Source organism: Neopsephotus bourkii, unplaced genomic scaffold (genome assembly GCF_033783945.1).
Source record: "Neopsephotus bourkii isolate Nb327-2 ecotype Australia unplaced genomic scaffold, CSIRO-AGI_Nbou_v1 NB_994, whole genome shotgun sequence".
Taxonomy (NCBI): domain Eukaryota; kingdom Metazoa; phylum Chordata; class Aves; order Psittaciformes; family Psittacidae; genus Neopsephotus; species Neopsephotus bourkii.
In genome coordinates, this window is record NW_026901486.1 from 1,962,195 (window position 1) to 1,986,790 (window position 24,596).

At 39.9% G+C, this 24,596-nt stretch overlaps 1 protein-coding gene across 9 annotated transcripts in view; it reads right to left on the reverse strand.

The window, feature by feature from the left end:
* Window positions 1–24,596, reverse strand: part of CTBP1 (C-terminal binding protein 1) — a 254,294-nt gene that overhangs the window by 40,515 nt on the left and 189,183 nt on the right. For 5 of the 9 annotated variants that reach the window (XM_061359783.1, XM_061359784.1, XM_061359789.1 and 2 more), the window contains one exon: window positions 2,093–2,247. In XM_061359783.1, the coding sequence (XP_061215767.1) occupies window positions 2,093–2,247 (155 nt within the window). Of the gene's footprint in view, window positions 1–2,092; window positions 2,248–5,604; window positions 5,822–6,803; window positions 6,900–7,602; window positions 7,691–24,596 lie in introns of those variants that run through there. The other 4 variants (XM_061359791.1, XM_061359788.1, XM_061359787.1 and 1 more) reach the window with 3 other exon arrangements.

A 24,596-nucleotide genomic window follows, 5' to 3' on the forward strand; every position in this document is an offset into this window, starting at 1 on the left:
ACAGAGGGAAAAAAAGCAAACCCCATGACTTACAACTTTTAGAAGTTTTAACAATAAAAATGTTTGGTTGTTTCGGTTTTTTTTTTCCCCCAGAATAAAAATTTTTTTCTTAAGAAATGACAAGGTGAATAGTCAGTTGATGGATTCTCACCAGGAAGATGCTAACATGAAATGGGCTACAGAAAATGAGATTCATTCACCTGATAACAGAAGGGAAGTTCGTATTAGTCTTATTTTCAAATAGCTGGCTTTGTAAGAAAGCCATCAAAGAAAAGATTAAATCTTTCATCACATACAGAGACTTTAACATGTTTAACAATGCCATGTATTACAAGAACATGAAAAGTAAATAAACAATTAAACCATTTATGAACTTAAAATAGCAAAAAGCTTCTGAAAACCTGTCACAGACCCAAGCAGTCCACAGTACCATATGTACAACGTGGATACAGACACTTGCCTAATAAGCCTTTAAGTTAAGACTCATATCTACACTTGTCTATCCTAGAACTTTGCTGAAGAAGAAAATAAATCCCTGTTGAAGAGTCCCAACCACACCCTGGGCTGCATCAAAAGGAGCGTGACCAGCAGGTCAAAGGAGGTGATCCTGCCCCTCTGCTCTCGTGAGACCTCACTTGGAGTATTGCGTACAGTTCTGGTGTCCTCAACATAAAAAGGACATGGATCTGTTGGAACAAGTCCAGAGGAGGCCACGAGGATGATCAGGGGACTGGAGCACCTCCCATATGAAGATCATCTGAGAAAGTTGGGGCTGTTCAGCCTGGAGAAGAGAAGGCTGCATGGAGACCTCATAGCAGCCTTCCAGTATCTGAAGGGGGCCTATAGGGGTGCTGGGGATGGACTCTTCATTAGGGACTGTAGTGGTAGGACAAGGGGTAATGGGTTAGAACTTAAACAGGGGAAGTTTAGATTAGATATAAGAAGGAAATTCTTTCCTGTTAGAGTGGTGAGGCACTGGAATGGGTTGCCCAAGGTGGTTGTGAATGCTTCACCCCTGGCAGTGTTCAAGGCCAGGTTGGAAGAGGCCTTGGGTGATATGGTTTAGAGCGAGGTGCCCCTGCCCATGGCAGGGGGGTTGGAACTTGATGATCTTAAGGTCCCTTCCGACCCTAACTATTCTATGATTCTATGATTGCCTTCCTCTGCAGTAGGCTCCTCCTCTGTTGTCACATTTATTACCTCCACAGAAGCTGTAAGGTTTGGTTTCAGGCTTTATCAGGTGAAGGAATATTTGGCATTTTAGGCTTACTCTGTTAGCCAACAAGTTCACTGAAAGCAACTCTACCTCTATGCAAATATGGATGAGAAAAGGTGCTATTGCTGTCTGAAAGGCAGTAGGGATTTGGGGTAAACATGAAGCCTTCACGCTCAAAGAAGTCTCTGAAGACCAAATGCAGGTGGCTCCCTCAGCTATTGTCAGGAAAAATGGGTATCCCACTATGAGTGGGAAAACCTTTAACATTAAGAGCCACGAGTTGTTTTACAGCTCCCAAACCATCTTGAAGGGTGAAGGGGAACTTCTGGAATAACATACAGTTAGAATACATTTATAATTCATTTTCTAAATAAATTTGGGGTTAGCATTTGTTTTGAAATTTGTCTCTTGCAGGGTCAATTCTCAGTGCACAAGGCCTTGTAACCCGATTTGCACAATTCCTTGGCTAGACAAAGAAGTCTGAAAGTTTCTCACACAACCAGTCCAACACTGGGATTTGGCTTTTCAGCTAAAGCCTGAGCAACAGTGTTTCCAAGAAGCATTGCAAAATATCATGTAACAATATAATTTTCCCAGTGGTAATTCTCTACAATGCTAAGTCAGTAGGTAAACATATGGATGGCATCCAACCAAAGATACACTATACAAAAGGAAAGCTCAACACAAACATTTTCATCTTTGATTCATCATCGTGCTTCTCCACTTACGAGAAATGACCAGTAACTCAAGGTAATCAACCATTCACTAAAATGCAATAGCTAAACACAGTCTTAGTTAACACAACACTGTACCTATTCATAAGAATTAAAATACATGCATTTTCTAAAACATCTCAATTATACCTCTAAATATTACCTTTTCATGAATTTCTTGTGTAGACTGAGCATCACAAAATGCCACTGTGGCTACGTCCTTCAGAATAGGCATTTCTACTGTACAATCCCTGCCATCCAGCAATGCTACCAAAGGGCGCGGGTGCATGGGCCCATTCATGATCGGAGGTCGAATGCCTACAAAGGAACAGAGAAGACTTGTTATTCAAGCCATGAAAATGTAATAAAGAAAACATAAGTTATAGCTAGTCTGTTTATTCTGATGGCTGAAAAAGATTTGAAGGACTGAAGCTAGTAAAACAGGAACAAGTTTACAGTCAGCAATCAACCAAACGCAAGAAGACCTAAGAAACAAATGCCATGGAGGTTCAGGAGGATGAGCAACAGAGGATGGATAAAACCACCAAGGGAATATTTGTTTTTAAAGATATAGCCTTACTGCACTATTAAGAAGTGTCTGTGTGATCTTATCCAAGGTTTATGTTTTGATTGGATTCCACACCTTTTGTTAGCTCTAGACAGAGTGAGAAATATCTTGTTCAGGCTTGTAAGAGTATGGCTTATGGAATATCATAAGCAACTCAGCGAGGATTTGTATATTCAATTTACATATATGATGATGATCTGCTGAGACGAAAATTTAACTGGAAAAACAAAAAAAAAGCCTGCAACAGCAAAATGTTTAATTTACTGAAGATCCAGTGTCCAAGTGGACAAGCTAACTGCTGATCTGTGCAGGTCTGCTTAGACTTAATGGGTTTCCAAAACAATTTTGTATAGCTTAGTCAAACAAACACATCATACTGAATCCACCACAGAGGACTCTCAACATGTCTCTCCCTAAATCAACATCATGCCTGAACAGTGCAGAGTGGCAAAGAAATACTGGTTAAATATCTGAAGGAAGGAAAATCAGCTGAAAGTGCAGACTTCTTTTATAGCCTCTTTATGGAGTCTTAAAATGAAAAGTAATCCTTATAACAAGATATTTAGAGAGCATCTTTTTACCAGTATAGATGCTATAAATATACAAAAGTACTCAAGGGAATAATATTAAACCATTACATTTACACAAAAGTAGTTGAGCGTGGGTGGAAAAAAAGGGACTTCCTGAAGAGATAAGGAAAAGCAAAACCAAGAATAAAGTACATGATTTTTTTTTCCTCTTTTAAAGTAAGTAGTTTTAACCACCGCAAAGCAAAGCAGGCTACATATTTTTTGTATGCAAATTCCAACAACATATTTTTGTTGCAGTGTGAATTTGAAGACATTGCTTATTGCTTGGTAATACAAGTTAGTTCAACATTAACGCACAAGACTGAGGCTCCCCTGCTACCTTCTACAAGCAAACCCTGCATCTTAAGTCCCAACCCGTGTCAAAAAGCAAGCTCTGAAAGACTGTCATCTGCATCTTAAGTAGATGGAAAATTCATAGAATCCCAGCTGTACAAGATAGCTGGTGAAGAAAAGCAGCTGCTGGGAAAAGAGATTTGCAGAAGTCGTCTGAAGGAGTGTGTTAGTTCCCCGCTAGGACCCTCATGGTCTCTCTCAACTGCTCAGCCTGAACCCAAAACTTTCATGTCCACCCCTAATAAAGCCAGGATGATCAGCCAGCCCTACTATAATCCAGCATTTAAGTTCTTTACCAACTCAAAAGAGTTTTTACACTTGAAGACAGAACAAGAGTCACTACATTTGGTTCCATTCTGTTCTAGTCCCAGTGTCTCCTGACAACTGATGATGCCAATGGACTGACTCTGCAGGACTCCCACCACAGCAGAGAAGCATTCAGATGTGAAAAGTATTCACCAGCAAAGTTTTCCATTGGCACAATATCCTTGAAAACTGTTTTCTGGTGTAAAACTATCAATTACAACCTCTACTGCGACAGACATGCTTAGAAATACTTCTGGTACAGAGGTTCTGTCAATAATATCAAGCCATCAATTAAATGGAAGGGTTTTTAAACCTGAGCATCTTGCTAACTTAACTATTGTTACTTGTTTGAACCATCAACAGCCACATAACCTTCATACAGTCATTTTTAGGAAATAAACCACACACTAATAATGTGGTACAGGACACAAACACTACATGAATAGACAATGGAAAGCTACATAGTTATCCAGAGAATTACTATCCTTTAATGGGAACTTAATTATAAAACCCCATATTAAATTTACTTAGAAACACCCTAAAATAAAGCATGTTATAGACTTGTTCATGTTTCTCTCAAAATAGCGTACGTAATAGCATTAATAAAATGCAATTATGTCTCAAAGCAAAATGGAAAAATGACATTGCCAGCCCTACTCATATTGCACAGAATAATTGTGCTCATTTTACAACTGAAATGCTATGGTCATCATCTAAACTGTCAGCCCAGCAAAGCCACAATTGCAGTAAGTTTGAAGGCTAGCTAAAATAGAATTAGAAAAAGAGAACTTTGATACTGTATATGTTGAATGGGGAAAAATAGGGTATAGATGATCCCCTTACAGCTATACTTGAAGGGCCTCTGTCAACAGAAGAGCGCTTATAGTCCAAACAGATAACAGACAATGGGATTAAAAACTGGCACTTTCAAGAAACACCATTCCGGCTAGAGCTCTCACAGAAAACCATGGAATAGAGATCACAAAACACAATCTATTAAAATAATGATTTCTCTAAAATACATATAGGCGTGGTCTGATTTTCCCCTTGGCTTAGTATTTCTCTCCATCTCCACAAAGCTACTCATGTCTCATGTTGGTGCTAAGTGGTGCCCCAGCTCATGCTGGCGCTAAGTGGCATGTCAGACTGAGCCCCAAAACATAGAAACAAGAGTTAAAACAACAATTGGCAGCATAAACCCTCCTGCAGAGAATCTGGCTTTTAATAAAGTCCCCAGAACTCAAATATATCCAGTGACCTTGACCACGAAAACCTTACAAACCTTTGCTTGCCAAAATGCTCTCTGAACTTGAGCACAGACTTCCTGTTGCACAATCCTTCTGCCTAAATACCGTATCACTGAATCGCAGACAATAACTCAACACTTAAGTAAACTCACAGTAACTTCACCACGGTGGCAGTCACTATTTAAAGTCTGCATTTGGAAAGGCACAGTTCCGCTATGAATCAGAACCCTTTGAACAAAAAACTACTTCTTCCACCATGTGGATACATTCTGCAAGTTTCTTATCTAGCAATGTCATGCTGTTTGGCTTTGCAGCAGACGCTTGGAGTAGCAGGATAAAGCAATGTGTATTTAAGAGCAGTATTTTCCACGCCTGCATTAACAGTAGATCATGCAACTCGGTGCCGAAGAGAAATAACTGCAAGCAGGTCAAAAGTGACATTAAACACCACAAATGTAAAAGTAATTAAAAAGAGTAATTTCACTTAGCTGGCTTATTTAAGTGCACAGTATAGCGTTCCACTTAACACAGATAAAGATTATACCATCCACCCCCACATCCTAGAACCTTTGTTATGGGAAAACAATCTCAGTTTTATCCTAACTTGAGACTTTCAGGAACCCCTACCAACCTGACATTTCTTAATCTGAGCTTGATCGCCAGGGTCATGAATTCGATTTCTCAATGCTTTACAATCTTCAGTATTCTGAGGCAAAATAGCAGCCTGTCATTCCATCCTCATTTCCATGTCTTTAATTTTTCTTGCAGCCTCCTGTAATCTTGAACCAAAGCTTTTAAACTTCTTATCCACTGCAACCTCTGTAGCCTGGGTGGCGTTCAAATTTTTACTAAAAATTAAACACAAACAATACATTAAAACAACATTAAGGGTCTGACTTGTGCTCACAGAAGCCAGGCAACTCAAAGGTAAAGCTTCTCACTGCATCTGGACCCTTCCCCCTGTTGCTGCTAGCTTTCCACCGCACGTGCTGTGCTGCCACTGGCTATTAACATTCCAGGGAAAGCAGTGGAGTGTTAAGACACAACGTGCTCAGGACAGCAGGTGTATTGTAAACAGATGTACCTGGAACAGTCGGCACTGCTCAGGGCATTGCCTAGGTGAGCAGGGATCTGAGGATAACAGTCACCTCCAACACCACCTATGCTGGAGAGCCAAGCGCTCCTGCGAGTAGCCAAGATGGAGTGAGAAGCCTTAACTCTGAATTTGCTGGGTCTAAGTCAGGCCCTTAACGTTATCTAAATGTATTTAAGAAAAACAACAAAGCTTCCCTGACAGCTCTAATCCAGTTTGGGGGTTTCCCCCTCCACCCCACATTATGGATATCATCTGGTGGTGAAGCTCTTGCCCCAGTAACAACTACAGTGCCAGTGACTGCTGGAATCCTTCTGAAGTAATACCAGGTATAAATGAGGGCAGACAGAGCAGCTCTGCACGCAGCAGTGATTCACCATGCAGCTATCAGGAGAGAGAGCTGCAATTTGGACCAGCTGCTCTTAGGAACAGAAGTACCCAAACCTGATTCTAGTCCAGCTTTTATGGAAAAAAATCCTGGAAGCTGAAAAGGCGGTTTTCAGATGCAGAACCCAACAAGAGGCCAACCCTGTGAACAAGCATTTTGACTGTCTATGGGTCTCACAACAAAAGGATTAATGAATTTATCATCCAACTTTGTAACAGGAGAGGAAGGATTGTGAATTATTACCTCTGTAGCTCTGGCAGCATAAACTTAACAAATTACCACACCAAGCTTAGCATGAGATAGGTTCTTGGAAACTGGAAACAGACACGCTAAGTGGGCTAGTTTCTACCTGCACCTCCTATTGCTCCTGAAATATAGGTGCATCTTCATGTTCTACACTCCAAAGGGGAAGAGATGAAGTCAATACCATGAGGCATAATCACAACTGGATAATAAGAAAGCTCCCCCTGTCATACTGTATTTTAAACCTGCTCTAAAACAATCTTTTATGTTATAAGCTGACAGTAACTAAAGTGATCACCTTGCAGAAACAGCAGAGATCTACAACTAGGCTGTCACCATTTGTTGGCATTAGAAAACATACCAAAATACAGCAAGATAAGCTGTTAAGATTAATTACTGTTAACAATGTCATTTGCACAGTTTTCTGACTTGGGGCTGTTCAGCCTGGAGAAGAGAAGCTACATGGAGACCTCAGAGCAGCTTCCAGTATCTGAAGGGGGCCTATAAGGATGCTGGGGAGGGACTCTTCATTAGGGACTGTAGTGATAGGACAAGGGGTAATGGGTTAGAACTTCAACAGGGGAAGTTTAGATTGGCTATAACGAAGAAGTTCTTTACTGTGAGGATGGTGAGGCACTGGAATGGGTTGCCCAGGGAGGCTGTGAATGCTCCATCCCTGGTGGTGTTCAAGGCCAGACTGGACAGAGCCTTGGGTGACATGGTTTAGTGTGAGGTGTTCCTGCCCATGGCAGGGAGGTTGGAACTGGAAGATGTTATGGTCCTTTCCAGCCCCAACTATTCTGTGATTCTATGATGAATGATTAGGATGAGAAATGTCTCACATAAGGCATACATGTTAAAAGTACAGGACACTGTCAGGTTTGTAGGCCCAAAATTTGACCTACCTTTCATTTTCTTAAATCTGTTTGCAAAGTCCATGTAATTCTTTAAATGTTTTTCTTTTTTCAAAACAAATGCTTCAATTCTTTTTTTCTGAAAAATACATCAATGCCAAGAAGCACAACACTCATCAGTAACCCTGTAACAACAAACCCACATGCACATGAAATGGGGGACAGCACCCCCAGCAAAGGACATCTGTGGGGATTCTTAGAAGTGCAAAGATTAAATAAGCAGGAAAACCTCCCTTGACAATGCCCGTTTAAAAGAGTCTGTCCAATCAAACTTCCTTTATGCAGTATAAAACATGGAAGTGATTTAAGTTCCTAACAAAATGCAAACTACTGAAGAATCTAATCAATATTTACAAACACAAGACCTGAAAATGACAGGTTGGGCATTTGACTCATTTACAACCTAGTGCACGTAACACAACACTAATCCCCTGTGGCATTTACCTCTCCTTTCTGTTCCTACCTAGGCTGTAAATTCCATGAGAGCTGTCACTGATTTACCATAAGCCCTCCAACAAATTTCCATGTTTTTTAAAAATAAATGCTAATATTAATTCAAGTAAAGCACGAGTTGTCAAAACAAACAAAAAATATCCCGCTCATAACATGAACACAGAAGCTGTTACAAATTAATTTGCCAATATGCGCTCTTCAAATTCCTAGAAATGCTGTACTTCAGAAACCTATTGGAAGGTTTCTGACACCTCATGTATATTGAAACATCAGACTTCCTTTTGGTAGCTTCATTGTTTTGTGCACGCTTAAATTCAAGCAACACTTAAGATTCAAGGTAGATTCAAGAGACTAAAAGCAGTCAAGCAGAAAAACTTCAAGATCAGTGCAGGTACATGGAACAGTGAAATGGATGCAAGGAAAAAAAAGAAAAAGGAGTGTTTACCAGCTTTCACTATATTGCTATTCAGCATATTTAGATGCTGAATATGCATTGCAAGAATCTCCTGATTCCACCAGAATCAGAGCCAACAGCTTTTGCCACCACCTTCAATACAAGCAGGATGCAATCTCCCTTGATTTGGGATGTGGGATGGAGGGAAGAGGGGAGAGTATTTTTCAGTAAAGAACACCAACAACGGGCAGGTACAAAAAGGTGACACTGCCCTCAGAACCCTGAATTACTGTGCAGATTCAACTTAATTTCTTTGCTTCCAACGATTTTAGGAATCTGCTGCAAGTCTTGAAATGAACAGGAACAATCCCAAACTGATTTTCAGAAGAACAAGATATGGACTTAACAATATACATACAGGAGAAAACTAAGCATAAGCTTTATTTCAAGCATATGTTCTGTTTCTATCAAGGTCTCCAGGGCTCAGAGGTTAATGCTAAGCAAACTGGAACTTTACAGGAAGAGCACAGCTGATGAATACTGTTGCGGTCTATGCTTTTTATTTACCCAAACTCAGTAAAAACAAGTCATCTTCCTTCTTTTCTTTTTAATTTGCAAGAGACCAAGAAAAATACAAGTGGTTTCCGGCACTGTGTTGACCCAAAGATGTGCAGAACAGGCACACCCATTATATCCTCCTGCTAATTGTGAACACTGAAATACACCCAGCCACATTCCAGGACATTCAAAGCTCACTCCGTTACAGAAAATATAAACCCAGCACCACTAGAATGTAATTGTATGATTCTATGATTCTAATTCCCACCCTGGTCCATAGACTGCCAAGATACTTAGATTTACACATAAATACCATTACTATTTTACCACCTCTGAGGACTGAGCCTGGGTATCCAAGCAATTGCTACAGCATACAACACAAACGCCTCAACGCAGAGTATTCTGAGACTACCATCCTACTTGAATTTTCCTTTTGGTACAATCAAAACAAACCAAATGATTTCCAATTATAAAATCCCACCTTTGCCTGTTGTTACTGGAACCCGAGAGTGAATAATTCCTCATTACTTTGCCATATTCATGTAGCAAGTAAACTTGAATTCTCAGGTATGAGCCTGACAACTGTGAGGATATGGGTTTCTGTTGTGTTTTTAGATAGCGATCCCATACCACTCTTCCTTAAACATCTACTAATACTGCTGTTATTTGTCTAACATCTGTCAGTGCACACACAAAATCCTAAATGCTTGTCAGAGTACAAAAAACAGAGGTCCCACAAGACACATCTTGAAAGCATATGATCAGAAATGAAGTTCTGTTAAGGGGAAACAAAAATCGTCTGGCAACATTTTCTATTACTACCCATATACTTCAAATATCCACATGAAAACTGCAAGCATTTCACATCTGTCAAAAAAAAAACTACTCAAATTACATATTCAGAGCATGCTAGGACTGATCTTAACTAACGCTTTTCAAAATAAAACTGAAACAATGAATCACACCTATTTATGTCAAAGAACAAGCAGTAATAGCAGAATGCATTACTGTAAAATGCTTTAATTGTCTACCACCGTTTAAAAAGCAAACCAAATGACAATATTCAGTAACAACTATATCGAGTACTAAACTGAGAAAGCCTAAGCATCAGCAATAAAACACACACAAACAACAATGTTGCAGAAACGCTGTTTTCAAGTAACAAGATGAACACAAGCTGGTTTCAAGATAGATGATGGCTAACCCTAGAGAAAGGCAAAACAGCTTAAAGGACTGAGCTTTCCCTGGATGCGGAGCATTTTGGTGCCTGTCCACATAAATACTTCACTGTTTCAAGTATTTTTAGCTTTATTAAGTAATAAGTAAAAAGGGGTGGAATGGATAAATAAATCACTGATGTTGAAGCTGCCCTAGCAGAGTACACTCCCATTAATCCCAGCTTCAGAGAAGTGCTGCCTAAGGCTGCCAGTGTTTGTTACTTATCCCATGAGTTTTATGGTGCCTTCGAAGTGCCCCTGCCCACACAAGCCACAAACTACTTGGTAACTTAGAGGAATCACTGCAGTGAAGCTCAGGATAGTACCTACAAATAAAGAATCAAGTTCAGAATGATGACACTCCAGCCCCATTTGACCATAACTAACTCTGGACATCAATTTCCCAGTTACTGATGGGGCAGTATCTCTGAAATGCATGAATCAAGCCTGCACCAAAGACATTCTCACAATGCACCATGTGCTGGGTGTGTGTCAGAGTACATACACATCCACTTTCATCTTCTCCCAAGACAGCAACTACGCAGTAGGCTCATAATGGCAACTGAGGGAAGAATACACCTTCACACACACCCTAAAGAGTAGTTTAAAATACAACCGAGCTTGTATTTCAGCCCCTAAAGTTTATAGGTTGGTGGGTGTGACTTTAAAAGAAAAAAAAAAAAAAAACCAAGCCAGAAAACTCCTGCTGACAGGAACTGGAAAAACAATCTGCTTCAACAATTGCAATAGGAGCAGAATGATTAACTCCCCAAGCCATTCCAGTAACAATATAGATCATGCCAAGACTTACTAGAACACTTTCCACAGAAGAAGCGGTCCTGGAGATTTTGAGGACAATACTTTCGATACAGAACACAAGTCCAGAATGGAATGGCTAAACAGGGCTTCAAAGTACAGCACTTGAGAATAAATATGAAGTGAAAAATACATCTGTAGCCCTTACCCTCACTCTTTTACCCATGTATTCAATACAGAGAAGCATGCAAGCATTACTTTTTTAGATCATATTATCAGAACTGGCATCTTGGCTGTGATTTTGATAAAGCTGAACAGCCACATAACAATTTAAAATGTAAAGCCTTCAAGGAACAACTCTTTATTTGCCTGTAAAATATTATGGATCTGAACGATGAAAGAAAAAACAAGAAAATTAACTTTTTTCTCTCCTCCAAAAACGTTTCTCCTACAGCAAGTTATTTTATTGCATCAGGTTTGGTTCTGTTTTCAACCACTGCTTGAGCTGTGTATGCTTTGGGAAAAAACACCACTTTCTAGCACTATGAATTCAACTGCTTTCAGAGTATTAATTTCACATAATGTTTTAAAGACACTGCCAAGGATCTATTACAGAAAAATGATTTCTGAATGTAGCCTGGCCTAATGGCTACTCTCTGTGCTTCCTTTCTCATATTTATAGATGCTGCACAGGATGCTGTCTCAGAGAAAGAAATCCAATAACCTGAACGAAGCCAACATCAAAGGCTTCCTTTATTCTGATCCCAAACACGGAAAGATATTTCTCTAACAGCACACCTGTACTTTGACCCAAGAACGTTAAACTATTACCTGGGGCACTCCTTATTTTCTTTATCAAAAAGTCTGAAGATAAGCAAGTGTGGGGCCTTGGATAACAAAATCAGTTTCACATGGTTTCATTTTTTTTGAGGTCAGAAGAACACACTCAAATGACACTAAAAATAATAGTACGGGAAATATTTTACATATAGAACACTGTCCTCTCCATTTGCTTTGTAACTTAACTACTTTTATTATTTTAGGACACCAGCTAATGTGATTCACCGTCCTCTCAACTGAACATCATGGTGCTCTATGTGTCAGCAAACCTTAGAGAGTGTGTAGGGGGAAAATACTGTGACTCTCTTGTTTACGGACGGGAAGAAAGGAGGTGACCTAGAAACTTCCTCTAAGATATCCAGCTAAAACACTGCTTAAACCCCAAATATATACATAGAGAGACCAGACTTTTAAGACCAGTGTAATTAGAAAGGGTCAATTCAACACAGTATCAAGGCTTCTGGTAAATAAGGTTCATAAACGCCCTCGTGAGTTATACTCCATTATGTTCTTCTGAAAACCAAAGCAACTCCAACAAACACTGAACCGCTGCAAAGGGCTCCTTTAAAGCTCTTTTTTTCTGCCTTCCTTCTTGTTTCCTCCCACAGCCACTGACCTCTGCTATCCTCTGCCAATTAAGAAAATGGTTGATGATGATTACAAACCAGAGAACAGTTCTGTTGTAAAACTGAAAGAGTCTGTAGCATGGTCAAATCAAAGTCCTGCACCTCCCATCCAGGGTCCTCAGCAGCTGAACCAAGCTTAAATAAATAGGATTTTTGAAAAGATGGTCATTTTGAAGGTAAGCAAACAGGATGCATAAAAATGACAAGCTCACTGAGAACGAGCCAGTAACAACAGTGGAAGTGCCAAACAAAACATGCAGTTTAAGGCAAAAGCTGGGTTTATGTTATCATGTTACATTTAATCATAATATAATAAAAGCATATGATGTAAGAGAGCTGTTCAACCGAGCTTCTCTTCAAGTAGAGTTTTGAGTTTCAGTTACAAAGGCTGTGGTCCCAGTATCACAGTTAAAGCTGTACTAAAAAACAGAGTTAAAATTGAGAGTTATTCCCATGACTTGATGAGAAGCAAAATATTTCTTCCCACACATACCACATACTAAAGGGGTTTAGAGAAGGGTTTGGAACGCTTGAAGTTGTTTCCACTGAACTAGTGAAAAGTCAGAAGTGTTTAAAAATGACCCATATTTGCATATTTTCAACAGGCTTTATTCTATTTCTTCTAGGCTCTGTACTTCAACCATGTTCAACTTGAAAAGGGTCTAGTCAATGCACAAAAAGGCTTTGTCTGTAGTTAATTATAGAAGGCACAAATCATGTTCTATCTCTGTAAATTCCGTAAAACATTTATGTGTGCTAAAAACATCAGTTGCAAGAAAGTATTACAAAAGGAATTATTGAATCCATTATTAAGAGTGACAAAATCTTAAGGCAAAAGGGTACCTTTCATTCTTCACCAAGGCAAGGTTTCTTACCAGGTTCTCTCTCCCAGATGTATACTCTCAGTTTGATGAAGTGGTGTATTTTGGAAAAGGAATTCACTACTGCATCTCCCAGTTAAGAAGCCAGTCTGTAGTTTTATTCTAGCCTTTTCCATGTAAGCTTTAGCATAAAAAACATAATAAAGTCGTTACAGCTCCTGTGTCCCCCAGTCTGCAGGCAGAGACATTTACAAGATCTGCCCACGGCACATATGTGCGTCACCCAAATGTCATCTCCCCCCCTCGCACTGACAGCCTCAGACTTCTGCAGCGTTACAGCTTGTGAGAAATGGACAGTTACAGAGAATGGACCCCAGCAACTTCCTTTCAAAACAAAACCTATACTGACAACAGATTGAGAAGCAATTTGAGTGGAAACCAGACCAATGTATTAGATGCAACAGTTTCCCAAATAAGAAACCTTACTCTCTGGGTTTCTGAGACTAGAAACAGGAGGGATGTCAGTAGCAGGATAAACAGCAGCGTGCTGAAAGGCATGCAGGAGCATTGCAGTTCTAAAAGGAGCCTAGTCACGGGAAACACTCAAGTGACTTGGAATTTTATCATCCAACAATAATCAAAGGATCACCGACTTCATGCAAGTAAACTCAGAGCTGATCTTGAAACTCAAAATGGACACAGATTAGAGGACACTGGAAAGCAAGTTTAACTGCTTCCTGCTGGCTGTAATTTCTGAAGAAATGGAAGGGAATGACAGCTTAGTGCTTGGCTGGTGCAAGACAACAGCTATGGGATAACCCAGAAACCAAGACAGAATTATGACTGTTTTTCAGACTGCCATGGGAGAAAATGAAGCTAACACCCTTGCTCTCAAGATTGAGAAACAGCAACAGAGCCACAGGTCTTCATAGCACATTATCTTCCCTATTTCCTGGATGGAAAGCAAACCAAATTAGTGCAGGTGTATTACTGTGAAAGTTAAAAAAAACCCAACCCAGAAGTCATTATTTCTGATCCCTAACTTTGGTTACTACCACTCCCTTTGTCCTTATCAGCTACTTTGATAGCACAACTGTTATTTCAGAGCAAACTGTAGATTTTACAGTATTTTATTCAGACTCATTTTTTCTGCCCCTCCTGGATCAAAACTCTCACCCCAGTTACAAAAGGAAGAAAAGAAATGAGTGCTAAGAGCAACTGAAATCTGGAAAGTAACTCTCCATAGTGAAAATTCTACACCCATCAGTAGCCCAGATGAGGGTCACTTATTAAGTCTGCACTGTAAACCAGATTAAAATAAGGTACATACAAACAGTGAATGAGCTGGTGCTGGGCAAAGAGCTAAATGCTTTAAGAGGGAACTCCACTTATGTGTTCATATTTTTGGGAAAATGGTTAGCATCACTTATGTACAGTCTACACCAAAATACATTGTGAAATGTGACTATCGGGGGTTTTTGGAGGTGAGCTGGAGTTAAGAATCCTCATCCAGGCTTTCCAGCAGTATTTTCATCAGAAATCTGCTTTCCGGGTTCTGAACGCTAGTGACTATAAAATGACCTTGTAGTACAGTGCAACATATCAGCTTAACAAAATATCATTAAGACACTTCTTATTGCATCATTACCTCGCAGAAAACTAACTTTGTTGTTTTATAACTTCATGCAGTGCTTACCACAACCTCACTGCAGCCAAATGACTGCCAAAACCGAATGAAGTTGGTGAAAACTACAAAGCTAATGGAAGTTTTAGTCATTATTTTCCTTTAAGGATATAAACTTGTAGTGACACTTTTTAACACCTGCCTATGTTCTGATACATTTCTTTTCATACTTGCTCTACCAGTATTTTCCAGGACACTTACATAAAACACTAACCGTAGGAAGGAATATATATATTCCTTAAAGCATGTTACCTATTTCATATAAAGGCAATTAAACTTTTAAAGTCAAAAATACTTCAAGAACACCACAATTAGTAGCCTGATTCTCCATAAGGCCTGCAAGCCCCCATAGCAGAATGTGTGAGAGCTTCCCAACAAAAGGGAAGACTTCGCTTTCAGTGATTATTGTGCTCAACCTGTGGATAAATTAATGAGAGACTCTTTTACCACTGTAAGAAAGCACAGATCATGCAACAGCATCCTAACTTACTTGCTTTGTCCTGAACTTTGGGGGTCACCTTATCACAAAACTAAACTAGCAAGTGCTGCATGAACTTACATTTACCATGGTGAGTGCTGCAGGACCCGAACCACAGATAACAATGTGGTTAAAAAGTTAAAGGTCTGTAGAAAGAGGCTATGCTGATTACTGAAAATTTAGTTGCAGAGAGAAAATGAAAGAAAAGACCAATCTAAGCCACAGAAGTTACAATTCAGTACAAGGATTAAGTCAGTTAATAGTGGGGTTTTTTTCCCCCTCAGTGTGGTTCTCAGTTCTGCCCTTCCTGGACCAGGAGTGCCATTTGGCACTTGGGGAGAAGAAAAAAAACCCTAGTTTAGAACAGCCACAGAAGTCCACCTTATCTCCAGTTTCTCTGACAAGTACATCAAGGTGATGATAAAAGGGTGGGTCCCATTTATTTTTCACTCTTCTCTGAGAACAGACCCATTTGTTTATGAGAGAATGGAGGGGAAGTGGGAGGAGAGAGGAGAAATGGTTTTATTCTGTGCGTACGATGAGATACTGTCACACAGGAAGCAGAAGGGCCCTAATTTCTCTTCACAGCTGTGTCATGGTTAGTAAAAATTCGATCTGTAAATTGCTGCAAGCAAGACAAAAAGCTCTCATCTTCTATACTGAACTCTCTTTCTCAGCCTCCGAGAAAACCACTACAAGAAGGTGCTGAACACTTTGGTAGAAGGGTTTGGTATGAAGCAAACTATTTCTTTCTCCACTGCAGTTATATGAAAAAAATGTATTAAACGTGAAAACGTGGGGTTTATACCTATGGGAGTTTGTTTTGTTCCTTGATATTTTGTGTTTAAACTGTCCAGAGGGAATCAGCCATACGGTTGCTGTGTAATACCATGAAATTCATAAAATAGGACTAGTGGCATGAACAATGTATTCCTCATCTGCAGATCTGTAGGTTTTTTTCATTGTAATTTGTCAAATCCTGCAGGGACTTATGTTTTTTCAATAGAACTATGTGTACTTTAACTTTGGGAATGAAGAAGCAGCGCAATGCAGCACTACACCCATTCAGGCCAGAGGAACCAAGCGTTTATTAAAGATGTAAAACAGGAGCAGTATCAGTTGAATTTAGTTTGCATGCTCCCTATGAAATGGTTAGTGGAACAACATGTTTTAAGTCTGGAATGGGATGGGGGAGTATGAGCCAAAGTAAATGAATTCAAATCTTATTTTTATTCAGCATATCCTGTCTACATAACGCTCTTCAGACAATGGTCTGTAGCTGTCGGGAATTAGAATAAGATTAAATCTCATCCTAAAGAACTTGAAAGCAGCGACACTGAAAGCAGACAGTCTGCACCTGCTTATACCAGGTCTTAAATTAGGTATTTAGTTATCTATACTTAAAACAGTATGCATTCAGATACAGTTTCAAATGCCTATAAATGTGAACAAACACTAACAGCCTATTCTTCACGATGAAGACGTGCGATAGTGCCACTTGCTTTTCTCCAAGCAGCACTCCCTTCAGCATCATGTATCATGATGTCACCAGGAATACTGCTGTAGGAGTTATAAAGAGTCTTCACATTCACTTTTGCCAGTACCGACGTATTTCAGACACTGCAAACTCCACTAACTAAAGTCACAAAATACCAATGAAAGTATCCCCCCACTTTTGTCAGTGCTGATCAAAGTAAATTTCTAACCTTTTCCAACTAAAATTCAACAATCCCCTCCAAGAAAACAGGACACTCCAAGTGAAAAAAGGAAGGCGATCATCAATATGTACATTAACAAAAAAAAAAAAACAAAGCACCCCGAGTGGTGTGACTTGGCATTTTTTAGAAGTGTTATATACTTTCTGGGCTTTAACTAAGATTTGGTGTTAGTCTTTGTTTCACTGATTCTACCAAGTTATAAGTATAAAAATAATTTTTATATGAAGTACTGTTTTTTTTTAATACAGTACAGTAGAATATTATTTCTCTTCCTCCTAAAAAGAGTACATTTTACCCTCTAAGACAGAAGATAATTTATGTTGCGTTGGAAAGCACGCAACTATTAATGATGGGGAATGATGAAGAACATAAATGGTTTCCATTTTCACACTCAAAACCAAGTACCTGCAAATTAATGCTAAAAGCAAAAGGCCTATAAAGGAGCCATGTTTCCATGCCAACTGATGGCAGAAACACATATAATTCCACAAAAAACACTGCAAAACCTACAAAACAAGAAAATAAAAAGAAAGCAGAAGTGCTGGAAATCAAAATCCTGACCATACCCAACTATTTTAAAAGAATAGCACAGAACACAACAAAGGATGCAATTTAAGATGTGAATGGTTTACAGCTAATGGCACTTCATCATTACAATACTTCTAAAAGCCATCATTCTCTAGTCAACAAGAAAAACAGCACATAGAACACCTCTATTAGGAAGGAGGGAACATTCAACAACAGTAGCAATTCTTAGGGAGGTTTCACAGTTGGCAGAACTGAAAGCACAAGTTACTATTCAGGGCACATCTTTCATTAGGGTTTTATGATGTGACTTTATCTAAGAAGGTCTTGCTTTGTTCCTTGTTCACACTGGGTTGTTGTGGGGTTCTGCCATCAGCCAGCAGAGCTGCTTGCAAAGCAAGTCATGAGGAATGAGCAAGTATGTACCTGCATAGAAGCGGCTCACATAACCCTGTGCACGTAGAGATCTGAGGTAATTAACAGTTTGTATGTGTATGAGCAACTTCACAACTGATGAAGAGATGCCACCCCATTCTGTACTACAGCAACAAAATCAGAAGTTCATACGTAAGATCATGGTGTGTATGGTCCACACATGTATGCATCTCTACGTGGAAAACTTATTTCAAGCAAGGGAGCTTAGACATGTTGAACAGAAAAGAATGCTACAGATCTAAACATAGCCAGTTCCAAGATACTGACATTTACATGCAATAAAACCAGCAGTTGAAATATTTGTTCTTTATAACCTAGAAAAATAAATAACCTCCAACTAAAAGGTCCATAAAACCTGTGTTCTAAATTAATGCAAACTGAAGACAGGACAATAATTTCTGTTTCTTAATACATCTTTATCAAGTAAGCAACAGTGCCTTTCTTCCTATTTAGCTCTGTTTAGAAAACATATTAAAAGTCAATTAGAGGTATAAAACAGATGAAAAATTATGGTCTCAGAACTGGAAGTTGGAAAACCCACTATTAATGCATTTTAGAGCATTTGGAATTTACTGTTTTGCTGCATTGTGCACAAACAGAAAATTACAAGTGCTTGTACCCATCCTACTGACTTCATATTTATGCAAACACACAGATTAAGGGACAATGGGTCTACACAGGGCATGGAAAAATGCAAAGTTTACATTAAATGATTTTTAGGTTCGAGTAAATGAACCTTCAGTCTGTGTAGGGACCTCAGCGACCCCAGTGGATGAAAAGGATACTTAGATGGCCACATTCCAACTCAATCGGATAGCATGGAAGATTATGGGTTTCACCACACTTTCTTCCTCTGTCAGTTGCTAAGAACTGAATTTTTTAGATGTGATGGGTGCTGTAAACATTTAGCATCTCAGAAATTCCTTGTGTTTCTGACCACCTTTCCCCAACCTTTACTTGAGGTTTTCCAGAGCTCACTGAGGCAGCATTACTGCAGTTTGTGTAGAAGCTGAAAAATGATAATTCATCTGGGTGGAGAGGCCACAGTTTCTGCAGAGTTCTTCACTGTATAAACTATTATTCTGAGGCAGCACACACTAAATTCCTGGGTAGGATCCTCAAAAAAAAAAAAAATCAGTATAAAAAAACCCTACACATACACTTAAGATACAATGAATATAAAACTCTACATGCAGTTATGTACTTTGCAATAACCTTCGTGGTACGTAAACTGTTCTGCAACTCTGGAAGTACAAAGACATGAATTCTGACAGGGGGAAATGTATTTTAATAAACTCCTATCAATCTTTAATAATATCAAAATCACCCCTTACTCAGAGCAGCAGCAACTGAAAGCTGCCAGCCAGCCAGACGGCAGGCAGTGCCTGCACACCCGGCTCCACGCTTCCCTGACAATTTATCCCTGCTATGTTTTGAAAGAACCAGGGCTTTCAAAGCTAAGAGAGATGAAAGGTCAGTTCAGCTTCTCAGCCCTCCAACTCTTTTCATCTGTTGTCAATGGGACTCCACTGTTCTACAAACACCTTTCTACTTTATGGAAGCTTCAGGTAGTTCCGTACTTGCTAAACATCTTCACTACCATGTATGAAATCATCTGTAGAGTGCAATTTTTTGTGCAATGCTACCTCAGGCAAGATCCTAAATGGGAACAGAGCAGAAGATCCATTTAAACAGGAGAACAATAAATAAATAAATAAATCATTCTGAAGAGAGCAACAACTGGGAGAGCAAACAGCAACAATTTCATATTGAGCAGCACTTCTCCCATAGCCTTGGCCAGCACCCTGTTTACATAAATGAAAGAAAGAATGCTGCCCTGAACTTGCCCATTATTCCACAGAAAAGGTATTGTGGGAATGTTAACTTTCACCTGGCTGACTTCCAGATGCCGGCAGGAAAAAACACCCTTTTAAAAATTTTGCCAACTGAAGAATACTCCACATTTTTTACATTTTCCCATTATTCCAAGTTATCTATAAACTAACATTGGCCTTGAACTACATTCCACATAAAATGGATATAATAAGATGACCAACTGCTCTGCAAAGGAATGAATCAAGGAGGAGTCTTGCATCCAAACCAAACAGCCAGTATCTTATCACACAAACTGTGACAGCTTGAAAAAGCCAGTGCATTTCCAGAAAAGCAGAAATGTCTGCAGTGCCCGTGAGAGCACTTACTGTGAGTAGGAAGAAAGTGTAGGCCTAAGTTCAGCAATGCAGCCCGATGTTGTGATGCAGACCTGGTACATGTGATAAATGTTGTTTGAAGCCTGCATTCTGTAGTACCATTAATACAAGAGAAACCCATCTTGCTCTGCATCTAATACCTGAATGGGTTCCATGATGGAAACAGCAACAGAAGAATCACAGAATCAGAGAATGGTTTAGATTTGAAAAGACCTTTCAGCTCTCCGACTCCAACTGTTAACCCTGCACTGCCAAGTCCACCACTAAACCATATCCCTGAGCACAACCTACAAGTGTTTCAAATACCTCTAGGGACAGCGACTCAATCACTGCCTATTCAGCCTGTTCCAGTGCTTGATAACCTTTTTAGGGAAGAAATTTGTTCCTAATATCCAACCTAAATCTTCCCCTGGCACAACTTGAGGCCATTTCCTCTTGTCCTATTACTCATTGAGAGAAGAGACTGAACCCCACATTGATATAACCTTTCAGGTAGTTCTAGAGAGCAATAAGGTTCCCTCTGAGCCTAATCTTCTCCAGACTAAACACCCCCATTTCCCTCAGCCATTCCTCATCGCACTTGCGCTCCAGACCCTTCACAGCTCCACTGTCCTTCCCTGGCTCCTCTCCAGCACCTCAAATGTCATTCTTACAGCAAGGCACCCAAAACTGAACACAGGATTCGAGGTGCAGCCTCACCAGTGCCCACTGCAGGAGGATGATCACTGCCCTGGCCCTCCTGGCTACACTATTTCTGATGGGAGGATGCTGTTGGCCTTGGCTGCCTGGGCACAAGCTGCTCATGTTCAGCTCTGTCAATCACAACCACCAGGTTCTTTTCCACCAGCAGCTTTCCAGCCACTCTTCCGCAAGCCTGAAGCGTTGCAGGGGGTTGTTGTAGCCCAAAGTGCTGGCACTTTGTCTTGCTAAACCTCAAACAGTTGGCCTCAGCCCATCGGTCCAACCTGTCCAGATCACTCTGCAGGGCCTTCCTACCCCTCATCAGAACACTCCTGCCCAACCTAGTGTTATCTGCAAACTTACTGAGGGTACACTTGATCCCCTTGTCCAGATCATTGATACAGATATTAAACAGAAGCCGAGCATGCAACTGTGTGGACTGCAGAAGACCCCAAAACAAAATGAGCAAAAATCCCCTTTCTGGTTTAGGCAGAAGGCATTTTTCTTGCTCTTTTCCATCTGGCACTTCAAGTAGCTGTCTTTACTTAACAGTCATCTTGAAGTTTTTAATAGTTGTACAACGTGCAAACTCAAACTGAAAGAGGTTATCCCTTACTTCTCCTCTTCCAAAGTTCAACTGTTAAGTAAAAATAACTCGCAATCATGTCTCTGCTCCAAGCCTTCATGTCTCAGCAGGAGCAAGAGCACTCAGGGCACAACATCCCCATACTTCAGTGCACTGCACATGGAGCTGCAGCCTCATCACTTCCCAGTATTTTGCTGGTTTGTTTTCATGCATGTCCTGTCAAGCTAATTCCTGAAATACAACTTCCTGATTCAGATACACAGGAGCAGGCTGAGGTTTTTTTGCTGTTTCAAGAGCTTAAATGGTGAAAAGTACATCGCTATTTGAAAAAAAAGGAAGCCCTTAAATCACAGCAGACTGTTGTGCACAGTGCTGTTGTGTTCAATCAGGGCACAGGCTGTGCTTTTATTGAGTGCATTTACCTTAATTCAGTTCACAACAGAAAGCACACTGCCTCCCAAACCATTTCCCTGTGATACAAGGCAGAGACTCTACCAAGCATCTACTCAGAACACCATTAACGAAAATCCCACTCTAATATGATGCAGTTTCCAATAGATCCCAAGGTACTTCCCGAGGTAAGCTCACCAGCACTAAACGCAAGGTGGAACTGGGCACAGGAAAATTAAGTGAATTATCCCATGTTACTCCTGAGGATATCCACAAGTGTGAGAAGACTACCAAGATCATCTGCGATTCCACTACCACTTGTGTGACATCTGTCTCGGCTCCCCTCTCTCTTCCAATTCTCCTGTCAATAATTAGACCAAGTTTACCCTGAAGGTCAGCTCTGCATCACTTCAGTATTTATCTAAGATTTTTAGAGATGAGAAATGTCTTGTATAACTAAAAGAGTAAAACAAAAAGAACTTCAAGAAGGTAATTCAGTTCTCATGTAGGATATTCATTTCCTAACATAGGTGTTTAGGGAAGTTCCCTTTATAGAAGCATGAATCCCACACAAGAAAACTGTATTTACGCTCTAGTCTGTAAACTAGAACACAAATGCCCAAACACAAATGCCCAATATGAAGTCACAGCAAAGTACCGTATTTTGATTTGGGTTTGCTGATTCCTAATTATCTTAATGCAAATGTGAAATAAGCCTAGTTTATACTTCAACTGGAGCTCAAACAGGCCTGCACTAGCTGAACTAACTCGATTTAAAATTGTCCTTAATTAAATGTGAGCGGTTTCCCAGGTATCATATGGCTCATTCATGGACTGCTTCTTTCACTGGGCACTTCTGTGATCAAAGAAATCTTAGAATTAACAGACAAGTTACTTACTATTTATACTAGGTACAGATTAATATTCTTTTTAGAATTAGCCTTGTAAAATGAGAACTATTTTTTACAAATTCTCTTTGAAAATCTCTGAGAGAATGAGAAGATTTTTGACAGCATTTTTTCCTGTATGTCCCCTCCCCCCTAAAAAAAAAACCATCTCCCACCCATAAATCTTTAGGGCATTTCAATAGCTACCATTTCTTTAAGGTAGTAGCCTCAGGACAGTCAAACACAAGCACAACCCCACCCAACCTTTCATTTCAATTTCTTGCTGTTTTTTTTTTTTTGGGGGGGGGGGGCAAATCCCCACCCGTTTGCTGGGGTTTCCCCACACTCCCCCTTTGACTATTTGGGGGTAGAAGAGTATATTTTCTATTTCCGTATTTGTTAACAGATTAGGTTTTTTAACGTATTTTTATGAAGAATGCCACAATGCTGCAGAATTTAACAGGCTTAAAAAGAAGTCCAGAGTGAAGACGCCAGCAAAGTCACAAAAACAAATGCAAAGTTAAAATTCACAGTACTTCAAGGTTCAAAATTACCAACTCAATGCGATATACTGTTCTGCACTTTATTCCCAGGACTAAGAAAATAAGATTCAGAATTTGGAGAGTCCCCATAATCCTAGTTCTTTCAACTGAGTGACAGAACTTGTTCCTCCACTGCAGGTACTGAGCCAAGCCAATCTTTGGACAATATTTTAACAAAAGGTTGATCCTGTAATAGTTTGGGCTTAGCATGCAGGATGCAGCCAGGATCCCATGGATTTGTGAGCCCACTCCAATTCCCCTCTGTATCAACTGGAAGCTAAGTAACTCAACATCCTGAAGGATCAAAATCACTTAGGAAAGGAAATGCTGTGCCTGAAGCTTACTGTTCTCCAAATTCCTACTTAAAATCCTTCTTTTTATTGCTTGCTCCAAGGAGATAGTTCTCACTGCTGAATACATAATGCTAGATTTAAATTTTAGATGGCTGCAGGGTGGTCACGAGATAAATACCAAGTGTATTTGTATGCCTCTGTATTTACAGTAAGAAGGAAAGTCATCTGGATTCCAGGATTCAAAACACGAGATCTTTTGAACAAAGACATGGCAAGAAAAAGCCTCCAACAGAGGACTGCCAAATACAAACAACATACACAACCAAACCCAAAAGGCAATGTATTGTGAAACCCTTTCCAAACCATACAATACTATGGGAATTAAGTAAACTTAAAAACTCCCCTGCAATACTCTCGTCATAGCTAATTTGTGATTTCCTGTACGCTCAGTACCAACAGTACAATGGAGCCTCTATTGTGAGCCTCCTCCCACAAGCTTTTGAAAAATGCAAGACATTCTTTTTATCTAGACTGGTGTGGCTAAAATACATCCAGCTCCACGCAGATAAAAGGTTAGGCTCATGGATGGTGCTTTTGCTTGCAAAAATAAAGAAAAAGTCTGCTGCCTGGTTGTGCTGAGTTCAAAGTTCACAAAGGAGTACTGCTTTGGTGGCTAAACTGCTGACCACGAATCTCAAGTTGAACAGATGTAGGAAGCCACTTCAGGATAACAAGAGAAGCATCCACATTAAGAACTACCTGCACATTCAGCACAAGTCAGATAGCTTTGACAGTCTCGCAGGAGCTGAAAAATCAACAGAAACATGTCAGAACCAAAGAATAAAGCAACTGCAGTATTTACTACATATCCTGATTGAGGGTGAAGGCAGA